Source organism: Tympanuchus pallidicinctus, unplaced genomic scaffold, assembly GCF_026119805.1.
Source record: "Tympanuchus pallidicinctus isolate F22 unplaced genomic scaffold, pur_lepc_1.0 scaffold5, whole genome shotgun sequence".
Classification (NCBI taxonomy): Eukaryota; Metazoa; Chordata; class Aves; order Galliformes; family Phasianidae; genus Tympanuchus; species Tympanuchus pallidicinctus.
In genome coordinates this window covers 42,840,693-42,853,600 of record NW_026294769.1, presented here as the reverse complement: position 1 = coordinate 42,853,600, position 12,908 = coordinate 42,840,693, and the positions used below count along the sequence as shown (strand labels likewise).

Here is a 12,908-nt window from a genome sequence, read left to right as displayed (position 1 = left end):
GTTTTGAATCGCTCAGGTTGGAAAAGACCTTAAAGATGGTCAAGTACAGCCGCAACCTAACCGTGCTACCCTAACAACGCGCTAAATCGCGTCCCTGAGCGCCATATCCAAATGGTTTTTAAACACATCCAGGGATGGTGACTCAACCGGGAAGCCTATTCCAGTGCTTAACCACCTTTCTGTAAATAAGTGTTTCCGGATACCCAACCTAAACCTCCCCTCGACTCGGGTGTGACTCGAGGCCATTTCCCCTCATCCTGTCACCTGTCACCGGTGAGAAGAAACCAACCCCACTCTCACTGTAAGCACCTTTCAGATATTGGAAGAGAACAATAAGGTCTCCCCTCAGCCTCCTTTTCCCCAGACTCAACAGCCTCAGTTCCTTCAGTCTCTCCCCGTAGGCCACATTCTCCAGGCCCTTCACCACCTTGTTGCCCTTTTTTGGACCTGCTCCAGCACCTCAGTATCCTTTCTGTACTGAGGCGCCCAAAACTGAACACAGTACTCGAGGTGAGGCCTCACCAGTGCTGAGTACAGGGGCAGGATGACATCCCCAGTCCTGAATACCACACCATTCCGGATACAAGCCAGGATGCCGCTGGCCTTCTTGGCCACCTGGTCACACTGCTGGCTTATATTCAGCCATCAAGTACACCAAGGTCCCTTTCCCTCAGGCAGCTTTCCAGCCACTCCTCCCTAAGCCTGTAGGGCTGCCTGGGGTTGTTGCAACTAAAATGCAGAACCCAACGCTTGGCCCACTTCAACTACATCTGCTATCAGTCTGACAACATGGACAGCTCAGGCTGCACCCTGCTGCCGAGCCCTGTTCTCCCCATTGCTGGGCATGGGAGCTGCCACCCGGCCATCCCACAGGAGCCACGCACAAGACATTTTACAAAGACCAAAGGGTGTTTATTGACAGAGGTGTGTGCCGCACAGCGGCAGAGCTGTCCCTTCGCACCCCTCGCACGCAGTCGCTCAGTGCCTGCAGCGCCGATCCCTTGGTGGCCCGCAGGCCGGCAGTCCCTCAAGCCTTCTTCCTCCTCCCACCACCTCCGGCAGGTCGCTGCTGCCTGCGGGCCGCGCCGCCCTTCTTGCCTCCGCCGCTCCTCTTCCCGGGCCGCTGCTGCTGCCGGCGGCCCCGCTTGCCACGCTGCGCCCGCTTCTTGCCCTTGGCGGCGGCCGCCTCGGCGTCCTCCTCGCGAAGCTGCTTATTGACGGCGCGGGTGATGTCCAGAGCCGGCTTCTTGGCGCTCATGCCCCGCAGCAGCTCCAGCTGCCGCCCGCGCTCGGCAGCCAAGTCACCCAGCAGCGGCCCGAAGCGCCGTTTCTTGCCGCCGTCGCGGGAGGGCGGCTCGGCCGGCTCCTTGGGCAGCCGCGGCTGGAAGCGGCCGAGCGAGGCGGTGGAGACGCGGGCCACGCGCGCGGCCAGGCCCAGCTCCTGGCGGCTCTGGTGGCCCGTGGGGTGCAGCGGAGCGGCAGCGGCGGAGCGGTGCGCCCGGGCCAGGTTCCGCAGCCGGTTGAGCTCGTTACGGGCCACCCGCTCGCGCTTAGCGCGCCGCAGCTTGGCGAGCTGGTCCTCCTCCGGGTCGGCGCCCGCCGGCACCTCCGCCAGCCAGGCGCGGCCGGGGTCGCCGCCCGCCCGCCGGTACCCCCAGCGCCTCCGCCACTCCTTGGCCTGCTCGTCCCACACCAGCGAGGTCCGCTTGCGGCGCCGGATGCCCTTCAGCCGGGCGAACTGCTCCCAGCGCGTGGGGGGCTTCGGGCGCGGCGGCGGCTTCTCCCGCGGCAGGCGGAAGGCGGGCTCGGGCAGCCGCGCCACCAGCGGCCCCGCCGCCCCGTCCGCCCGCTCGGCCGGCAGCTCCCACAGCCGCGCCGCCAGCAGCTGCGCGTTGTCCCGGGCCAGCGCCCGCAGCTGCGACTCCCGCCGCGGCCCGGCCCCGCGCAGCGCCGCGGCCGGCGGTGGGTTGGGGTCCAGCGCCAGCAGGTTGCCCAGGTCGAACTCCAGCTCCAGCTCCTTCTCCACCTGCAGGCTCCGCGGCTGCTGCTGCTCTTGGGCCGCCGCCGCCAGCACCTCCTCCACGCGCACGGCCGCCATGGTGGCGGGCCGCGTGTGGCCGCCCGAGCGCAGGAAGCGCGGCGCGGCCCTTTCGAGTCAGCGCGACGGAACTACGTGCGGCGCCCGGCCTGCCGGGAGCTGTAGGCCTGCCCGCCTACGGGCCTGCAGTGACTGCCGGGAGCTGTTCGCCACCCTGCTGCTCCTTCTGTTCCCCGAGGGCTTCCGTAACCCCTCGCCCGGTTGTGTAATGGTTGCAAAACAGGCATTGCATTTAGCCCCAGCATGAGACAGGGTTAGTGTGAGGGGTGCTGAAACCCCAGGCAGGAGGAGTGCCTTAGGGAAAGGGACCTTGATGTACTTACTGATGGACAGTCAGCTGAATAAGAGCCAACAGTGTGCCCAGGTGGCCAAGAAGGCCAACGGCATCCTGGCTTGTATCAGGAATGGTGTGGGGAGCAGGACTGGGGAAGTCGTCCTGCCCCTGTACTCAGCACTGGTGAGGCCTCACCTCGAGTACTGTGTTCAGTTTTGGGCACCTCAGTACAGAAAGGATACTGAGGTGCTGGAGCAGGTCCAAAAAAGGGCAACAGGGTGGTGAAGGGCCTGGAGAATGTGGCCTACAGGGAGAGACTGAAGGAACTGAGGCTGTTGAGTCTGGGGAAAAGGAGGCTGAGGGGAGACCTTACTGCTCTCTTTCAATATCTGAAAGGTGCTTACAGTAAGAGTGGGGTTGGTTTCTTCTTACTGGTGACAGGATGAGGGGAAATGGCCTCTAGTTGCACCAGGGGAGGTTTAGGTTGGATATCAGGATATCAACCCTTCTTTGCAGAAAGGGTGGTTAAGCACTGGAATAGGCTTCCCGGTTGAGTCACCATCCCTGGATGTGTTTAAAAACCATTTGGATGTGGTGCTCAGGGACATGATTTAGTGGAGGATTGTTAGAGTTAGAGTACTATGGTTAGGTTGCAGTTGAACTTGACGATCTTTAAGTTTTTTTCCAACCTGAGCAATTCTATGATTGAGTGATTCTATGAAAGTCAGATGTTGCTGCCCTGTTGTTGCCCATCACAGAAGGCCACGGCTGTGACTGAGTATGCAGCATCCAGGGTGAGCAAACAGTCTTGCAGCTCTCCCTGCTGCTGTGGCTGGTGTGTGCATGTAAACACCAGGCAGATTTAAGATGCTCAGATATGTTAGTAATATATGTATCTTTTTCTGTAGCATAGATTTCCATAATATAACATACATAACATAACATAACATAGCATAGCATAGCATAGCATAGCATAGCATAGCATAACATAACATAACATAGCATAGCATAGCATAGCATAGCATAGCATAACATAACATAACATAACATAACATAACATAACATAACATAACATAACATTCAAGCATCCGCATCTCTGCGGCAAAGCCATGTTCTGTGTGTGCTAACAGCAGAACCAAAATTCAAGTCCCATATTTAAGCCCCATTAGGACCGACACTGGCCCTGAGGGCAGGGCTTTTGGCAAAGGAAGAAGGGGAGCAGCAATTGGAAGATGGGATCACCTGGCAGGTGCCTAGTGAAGCATAGTGAAAAGTGAGGTGATACTGCATGCACCCAAAGGTCGGCTGAGTCAGAGATGTTGCCATGCTATTTTTAAATAAATGAGGTATGGAAGGATCCTTTTACACTGATGTAGATTGCATAGCCATGACATTTTGAGCTGACTTGTGCCCTAAAAACAAGCTAAGGGGGAGGATCTATTTGTATCCAAGAAAATGATGGGAGTTTTTAAACAAGATACACGTTTCTACTAAGTTAATCACATCTCCATAGATACATTATGTCTGGAGTGATGGAAATAACTCTGAGTATAATAGCAGGGCAGTGTTTTGGAGAAAATGCTAGGATTGTAAATAAAGATGAATACACTTATAATTCTAAATGTGATAAAGTCTCCCTTTTTTCACCCCCAAGTCAACAATTATGGGTGTGGTTTGTGCACTGTGGAACAAATAGGAGCCAATGGTGCAGACCATTTCTCCATTTACCACAAGATGGCATTGCACTGGAGGATATGTTTTTTCTTGGACCTTGTTATTTTTTCACCTAGAATTACAGATAAAATTAACTTTAAAGATGTGTCTTTGAAGAGATGTACATGCACTATTAGATGAGATTCAGTCATACATCTGTACTTTTGAATGGCAGTCTGGTCAATACCTACTTGCTGATCCTTGTGCTCTCCTGAATTTTGTTCTTATGTGGTGAACTCTTTGAGTTCTTTTGGTTATTATTTGTACAAAATCCCAAAGCTTTCATATAAATGACTAGGAGTGGAAGGACACAATTGCTAATATTTCTTACACTTCCAAAGTTACCTTCAGAGTTTATTATTACTATGTATCAGAAAGAACAGCAGAAGGAGTACATACCAGGATTTGTTCCATTTCATCTGATAGCCTGAACTTGCTAAGAAAAGAAAAGAAAAGAAAAGAAAAGAAAAGAAAAGAAAAGAAAAGAAAAGAAAAGAAAAGAAAAGAAAAGAAAAGAAAAGAAAAGAAAAGAAAAGAAAAGAAAAGAAAAGAAAAGAAGGAAAGAAAGAAAGAAAGAAAGAAAGAAAGAAAGAAAGAAAGAAAGAAAGAAAGAAAGAAAGAAAGAAAGAAAGAAAGAAAGAAAGAAAGAAAGAAAGAAAGAAAGAAAGGAAGGAAGGAAGGAAGGAAGGAAGGAAGGAAAGGAAAGAAAGAAAGGAAGGAAGGAAGGAAGGAAGGAAGGAAGGAAGGAAGAAGAAAGAAAGAAAGAAAGAAAGAAAGAAAGAAAGAAGGAAAGAAAGGAAGAAAGAAAGAGAAGAAAGAAAGAAAGAAAGAAAGAAAGAAAGAAAGAAAGAAAGAAAGAAAGAAAGAAAGAAAGAAAGGAAAGAAAGGAAGGAAGAAAGGAAGAAGAAAGGAAGAAAGGAAGGAAGAGAAGGAAGAAAGGAAGAAAGGAAGAAAGGAAGAAAGAAGAAAGAAAGAAAGAAAGAAAGAAAGGAAGAAAGGAAGAAAGAAAGAAAGAAAGAAAGAAAGAAAGAAAGAAAGAAAGAAAGAAAGAAAGAAAGAAAGAAAGAAAGAAAGAAAGAAAGAAAGAAAGAAAGAAAGAAAGAAAGAAAGAAAGAAAAGAAAGAAAGAAAAGAAAGAAAAGCCAGTAATGTAGCAATTCACTTTCTGGGAACTGTTGTTTAGAGCTGAATTCCAGCTTTCTTATGTATTCCAGGAATTGTGATTTGCTATATGAGTGCTTGCAAATCAGTAAACAGGTCTGTTTGTTTGCTGCATGGGGATCATTGCCAGGAAACTCTACACTCAGTACACTTGGTCTGAAACTGAGTTCAAAGGTGAGTTTTTTAATGCCTTTTTTTTTTTTTTCTTTTTTTTTTTTTCTCCCTTTGCTGTACGTTTCATTGCTGGAGGCAAGGAATTGCTCCTGTGCACTTAGTCTCTATGCATGTGGTTGGAGAGTCATAATTAATAATAAACAGAAAAATTGTGATTTTTTTTTTTTCCTACTTATCAATATCACACTTTCATCAATCTAGGTAAGTCTTTGAAATTTGTCACAAGTAAACGTTATACACATTGTCAAAGCATAAAAAAAAAAACAACACCAACAAATCATTTAAATGCATTACTAGAGAATAAGACTGAAAGAGCTTCTTGCATCTTTTCAAAGACTCAGACTTCTAATGGGCATGAGTGAAACCCTGAGCAAGCTGAAGTCTTTGATGGTTTTGCTGCAGCTCTTGACAAAGCCAGATTTTACTTATCTTACACAGAATTTTCATAGTCTATGGATGTATAGATCTTCTGTTGTGTAGCAGAAGGAAATAATTTAGTTTACTGACAACACCAAACTTTTTGTCCTGTAAGCACTGAAAGACAGACATAACTGAAGAACTGAATTATGAGCTTCACTCTACTGTGCTTCATGTTTCCTAAGCACCGTGTTGTCTCCTACTGAAGTGTGACTACACAGTCACTAGAGCTGCACAAAGCGATGGCAGAGCACGGTGCGCTGCTGTGCAGAGTGATGGACAGGACATCTCTTGTGATTTCACAGTGTGGCTGGTAAAGTAGTCTGAAGAATGTCTGAATGGATTTGTATACAAAGCAGGATTTTAAGACGGGATCATGGGTATTTTGGGAGACTGATTGCAGAATTGGTTTCTGAGATTCTCACTGTAGTAATCAGAGTCACACTTGGAGCTTATGACCATTAATTCATAGCAGAGAATTACAAGCAGGCACACAGCTTCACTGAAGTGTATAGATGTGTGCAGTACTGAAAAGACCAATTGCAGAAATTGCATTTAGGAAATAAATACCTTGTGTTTGCTCCAGCTTTCCTAACAGCTTTTTGCAGTAATTTTTCTAAAGGATGAATTTTTAGAAATGTTTATTTATTTTGGTCATCCCCTCTTCTGGGCATCTGGTTTTAGAATCTGAAATACCACACTTCTCCAACCATGGCTGGATTTGGGAGTTCTCAGCACTCACTTAAAGAACTTGAAATCAGTTCTTCCTAGGCCTCCTAGACCTTCACAGTCTATGGATACTTGACCAGTTTCAGCCATACCCTTCTTACCCAACTTACTGTCTCCAGTGTGAATGACAGTAATACATAACTCAGTGTTTGTGTGCATGTGTACTTAATTCCTCAGTGCTTGCTTACTTTCTGTACAATAGATGTTCAGACAGAAGTTGGCTGCTGTGGCAGAGTGCAAGGTTTCTTTGTTGTGAGAAAAGCTTTGTTTTGTTTCTGTGTTTGTTTTTTCTTACTATAGTTGTGGCCTGCATGAACAGCATAAAGATGGCAGAGTGTAATCTGCAGGAGCACTTTGCCATAAGAGTAATAGAAAGCATAACACAGGATGCAACACACCAAAGGAACCACAACATCAATAAGCTATAATGTGTCTTAACCCTACTTAGCTGTTATTTTTATTACTTCTGTTCAGCTGGGATGCAACTTAAGCCTTGTGTTCCTTAGGAACTGCTCTAATACACAGTATTCACATCTTACTGTTCGTGGCAGAATTAACGTAGATCTACTCTTCAAACTTTTGCCGATTACCTCTGGATGGCACTAGATGTAGTTGCAAGACGATTCAAAGAATTCTTAAAACTGCTGAAAGGATCATTATGAAGAACGCTTTTATCAGGGAAACTCAAAGTGCTGGTAATTTTGGCAAATGGTAGAAAGTACCCTTGAAATGCACACACTGTTCCAAATGAGGCAGTGATCTCTTGATTTTGTTCAGTATGATTTAAAGTGAAATTTACGTGGTAGAATTTCTTCCTGTAAGGGAGAAGTTAGTTCACTGAAGCTAAACTGAGAACAACAGTTTGTAGATCTAATTTGCTACCCAATACGTTTTTTATCCTGATTTCGAAATGCGTGTTATTTCTTGGGATATGTAAGTGCTTTTGCAGTCCAAGTCCATCTAGGAGGAAAAACAACCTAGTTAAAGACTTTTTCCTGTTCACTAGTCCGTATAATGTGAAAAATAAATGTCACAATCAAGCACAATGCAGAGAACTAAGCCACTATCTTTTATCAGACGAGATGCTTTACTTCAGCAGTAAAAAAAAAAAAAAAGAAAAGCTTGGTGGTTACAATTTATGCTATTAAAGAAAGAGTTACGTTACCTGTTACAGATAATGGATAGTTCCTTCCCATGGTGTCACCAACATAAGGCCTTGAGCTAGGAACGGATTAAAGGACCTGCTTTATTATAAGCATGTGGATTGTTCCATTGAAGGAATTACCTGTACAGATGCAATTAAAAGCTTTTCTGCTCCATTTGTAATTTCTCCTATCAGATAATTTGACGTATTAGCAGAATGATGTATTTGTGAAAGAGGAGATTCGGGAGGCTGTAAATAAAGTTCTAAAACCTAAAACTGGGTAATGGGAAATACAGGTACAAGTGGATACCCTGAAGAGTCAGATTTTTGGTTCTGAAGCCAGATGTAGATGGCTGATGAGATAGCACTCAAATCTGGATGCCTAAAGGCCTTGTGGAAAGTGATTGGTAGCTCATAATCTGTTTTGATCTGCTGACTGGCTGTGATTGTGTGGTTTCATTGAACTGATTTTGGGTAAACAAAACGTAAGCTGAGCTAATTTAAGGCCTTCCCAAGTGCATGATGCCTATCTTGCTATGCATTAGGGAACCAAGCTGAAATTTGATTGTGACATGTTTTTCTTTTTTATGAGCTTTACAGTGACCTGATTTTTTGAGAAAGTTTTCTTGTAGCGTGGTTTTAGTACGAGAAATCACAGCGATGGTGTGACTTTCTTTTGTTAGATGTGTTTTAGGAGAATTGAAAGAACCGAGTGGGAGCTTTATCAGACAGTGATGAGAAGAATGGCAGTGTAGTAACATATTCTTTTTCCAGGGTCAGTCTTTCTTATCACCTTTCTAAAGTATGCCTACTCTTTGGCATAAGATTGTTTCTGCAAGTTCTTTTAAAAACACTGAACAGATTTCCTACTGTCATGCACTGAAATTTGTCCTGGATTGAGTTTACATTTGCAACCAGAAGAACAAAAACAGTTCCTCTGTTCTTGTGTGGGGCTTGTGGCAGGAAATGTCTCCAATAGCTGGAGTGATAAGGTGTATGTAAATTATATTCATGATACAAAAGGTGTGCCATAGTCACTACTGACTTTTGTGGCAGAGGGAAGGCAAATCAAATGGACATGAAGGTTCAATACCACGTATCTGAGATTAGCATAAACCTATCTATGCTCGCTGAGAGTGACTGTGGCAGCTCCTATGTTTTAATGCTTTCTGAGTCAGAAGCCACCCATTTTCCAGCAGTTGTGTGAAAAGAGGGTTCTTGGGCAACATTTTTGATAGTGAACCTCGGCCTTTTATGTGCATGTAGAAATACCGCATACATGTCATTAAATTTATGTGGATAATAGCATTTACGTGAGCAAGATAGATTGAATATTGATTTTTACCAAAGGAAGAAGGGTGAGACCTTATCTCAAGGCAAAACAGTGCAATGCATTTAGGATCATGACTCTTCAGTGACCTATTGGGAACCTCCAGCATGGGGCTAGTTGTAAATTCAAGCACCATTTCATATGCATGCCACAACTATTTAATACAGGACGACCATCCCAGTTGCAGGATGACATGGAGATGTATGTTGAGACGCTGCTTCTCAAAGTTATCTGCAAAGCCATGGCTCTCAGCAAGGAAAGGGCTCTCCATACAAAGTTTATAACTATATCCTCCACATTTCCATTCATCTGGGAGGCTGATCAGTCAGGATGGTGTTTTGTTTTCCACTTGTTTTCAGACTGTTTTGTTTCTAAAGCTACCTTTGACACCAGCGTGATGAAATACACATTGAAGATGGTGTGATCAGGTGTGGGGAATATGCATGCAGGTCCTGCCACGAAACAGCAGAAATGTTTGTGTGTGTGACTATGCCTCCTACAAGGTACTTTGATAATGTACCCTGTAGGTGTCCAAGTAAACGATACTAAGTGCTGTGTTTCAAATCTGATGTTTCAATTACATTGGTTTCACTCACTTCAAGGTCTTGCTAACACATATTCAGTTGACAGTTATCAATGAAAGGGGAAAAAATCTTGCTTTAGATGTTTTTACACACAGGAAAATGGTACTTTGATAAGTATAATCCAAGGTATTAGGGAGGTTTTCAAACACATGTAACCACAGGTGACTCATGTAAGACAAGAATCATCTATAAAATTATGTAAGCTTGTACCTAGAATGTATGTTGTAGTTCAGAGTAAATTAGAACAATTTCTGTTGAACAAATATTTTTCATTTGAAAGGCCCTGCAACCTAGGAGTGGGACTGTATGTCTTATCCAGTGATAAATGATTTGTCTGAAATAGTTCTTGTCATGAAAAAGAAACCCTAGAGATTAACAGAGTCAATTTATTGGTTTTTCAGACCATGGTCAGGATCTCAGGGAAGTGAGGGGTTAACTGAGAGCAGCAATGACATTGGCCATCCCAAGGTAACTTCTCTACCGCTGCTGGATCATAACCCTCAGATCTGGGCAAGGAAATTCCCTGTCCTAATCTGCAGTCAGAGCCCCCAGGTCCTTGGAGGGGATGAGAAAGCTTCTGAGCTGCATGGTGCCCCCCTTGTGCCACTACATAACCAAATCAGCAGTTCTATGCAGCGTATCCTTGTTCTTTTAGTTTTATGCAGCATACTTCTGTTCATCAGCTGCTGTGCTACAAGTATAGCAGCAAACCGGTAAAATGGAACAGAATCTCAGCAACACAATAAAAATCATTAATTATTTGCACATTTACACAACTGAAAATATTTGTTTCTGTGTCAAAGGTTGCATGAATGGCTTAATCTACAGTACTGTTAACTCTTGATTTCAAATGTGCAGGTATTTCATACAGTTTGTTTTCTGTCTTTGCTACTGAGACTACCTTGTGCTTTCAGTGCAGGAAAAGTGTTAGTTCCAAACTTTATTGTGATTGGGTTTTTTTTTGTGGAAACAGAGTGTTTGTTGAGCTGTGTTGCTACTCCTTGTCACTTTCTTGTATTCACATTCACAATCACATTCACGTTCTCTTCCTATCCAAATGTCTCAGATTCTGACAAAGGATACTTTTCTTTTCTCTTGAAGATGATCCTGTACTTGCCTGCTCTCTGGGCTTCTGGAAACTTGCCTCATTCCCTAAAGACCCATTCAGAGTGCCTTGGAGATGCTCCACGTAATCCATCATTTGGAGCCTTGATTTCCTGCCATCCATTTCATTTCTGTCACTAGTTCCTCCTTCTTCATTAATGCAGGTTCCTCAGCTACATCCCTCTTATTTCTGCTGTGTTTTCTTATTTGTTCCTGTTTTTTGAAGCTATTGTCTCTTTTTTACCCTGATCATGTTCTGTAATATTTCCAATTATTTCTGTGAGGCTAAAATTCACCTGATTTGTGGGGCAGCCTTGCTGCAGTCTGCAGTCTGTCTCTGGACTGTTTTTTCTGTGGACAGAATGGCTCTTTCCTATGCAAAGGTGTGCCAGACTTTGCATTTCAAGTGCATGTCTGCTTCTGGGCACCTGAAAAAAGTACCTACTGAATTGTGTAAGTAAGCTGGGATTAACTTTCCTCTAATGCACTGGTATAAATGGTGTGATAAGTTTGGATGGTGTGGCAAGGATGAGAAATAGTTGGAGGTAGGTTTGAGAAATAGTTGGGTTGTGAATAAAGCTTATGACTCAACCCCTGTTGATGTTACTAGTCAATTAGAGGATCATGGAAAATCCCAGCTGCACATGTAGTGTGGGCAGCCTTATGTAGTGGAAAAGCAATTGCCTTTCACTTAATTAATAAGGCCTTCCCTGGGCTTTGTATTCTACATCAATGAAAACACAGACACCTACAATTGTAGAGAGCAGAGGAAAGGAGAAGCTAAATGGAAAAATACTTCATGAGTTTTAGAGCACCAGTAGGGAAGAAAGAGATCAACATCTCTTTAAATGAGTGGTTCGAATGATTGCAGCTTTTTCTTCACTCCAATTTACTCAAGCTGTGCAAAACAGCTCTAGATAAAGCATATTCTCATTATGTTTCCACTGATTAGAGGAAGAGAGGAAGGAAAAAAACAGCAGTCGATGATTTAAGACTGGACTGAGGATATTCGCGAGTCTTGGAATATGCTCTTGTTCAGGTTGTGGGTTATCATGGTGAAAACATCTGACGCTAAACCTGGGTCTTCTAAATAATTCTAGAGTCAAAGAATTTGAACAAAAAGAGAGGTAGATGGATAACATCAAACTTCTTGTTTGCTAAAAGGTCTGGTTATGGATTGGAAATTTGTGTTTATTATTTCAGTGTATTCAGCAGCGGTCTTCAAGGTGGCAAATATTTATTTGAGGTACTGGAAAAATACACTTTGTGATATTCATTACTGTCCTCTGAAAAAATATAATATTGCCTTTATACCTTCATGTTTGAGTTTGCATTTTCCATTCAAAATACACTACTACACTGTTTAAAAATTACATATAAAGAGAAATAAAATATGCTTGTAAACCTGCCCTCCTATTCCTATTCAGCTGGGTACTCTTGTTCTGTAGACTAGCCACCTGCATTTTCTTTTGTTTGAATTTTGAAGCTGAAACCAAGGCAGATCAAACTAAGCATGAACTGAAGCTCTGAGCCCTTCCTCTGAGAAATCCACTGATTTCTTTTCATATACAGATTTGCTGGCACATGATCAAACAGGACATTGGTATGTTTCTGCCTTGATTTCATTATAATTTTGGAAAAATCAATAGATTGTTGTAAACTTGCTTTTTACAAAGTTCCTGGATGTACAAGTCTTCAAAACCATTTGAGATGCTTCTTTGTTCAACATTCCTTCAGGGTGGTATTATAACAAGTTTAAAAGGAAAAGTTTCTTTCTTCTGTCTGAAAATGAGTAGGATGGTGTAGATTTCAGAGCCTAAAAAACAACTTTTGACTTAAAATTCCTAGCAAACTTTTGTGGTGGCTGCACTAAAATCCCATCATAACACAGAGGTTTTTACTAGGGTACAGAAGAGCAAAATTTTGCTTATTTTGCCATATTTGAGTTGAGGGCAGCGAGTGGGACTTGTAAAGGTAAGGAGAGCTAATGCTAGGTGAGAGCTTGTTTGGATAAGCTAAAAATACACTAGCTGCTACCATAGCTTCATTTTTAACTTGTCTATGTGGAAAAGAGATTGACACAAGTTAAGTATTTAAACTGCAGCTTTTGAACACAAAATTCTCCAGCAGTGTATCTCAGTGAGCAGGAAATCTGAAGGCCCTGCACTCTCATCTGTTATA

At 43.8% G+C, this 12,908-nt stretch overlaps 1 protein-coding gene across 1 annotated transcript; it reads right to left on the bottom strand.

Moving 5' to 3' along the window:
- Positions 1 to 890: 890 nt before the first annotated feature.
- On the bottom strand, positions 891 to 2,164 carry RRS1 (ribosome biogenesis regulator 1 homolog). The gene has a single exon (XM_052703932.1). It carries the CDS (start codon positions 2,096 to 2,098, stop codon positions 1,028 to 1,030), a length of 1,071 nt encoding a protein of 356 aa, XP_052559892.1. The 5' UTR covers positions 2,099 to 2,164; the 3' UTR covers positions 891 to 1,027.
- Positions 2,165 to 12,908: the final 10,744 nt, after the last annotated feature.

Coding starts and splice junctions, on each gene's coding strand:
- RRS1 (XM_052703932.1), bottom strand. CDS start 2,098: ATGGCGGCCGTGCGCGTGGAGGAGGTGCTGGCGGCGGCGGCCCAAGAG.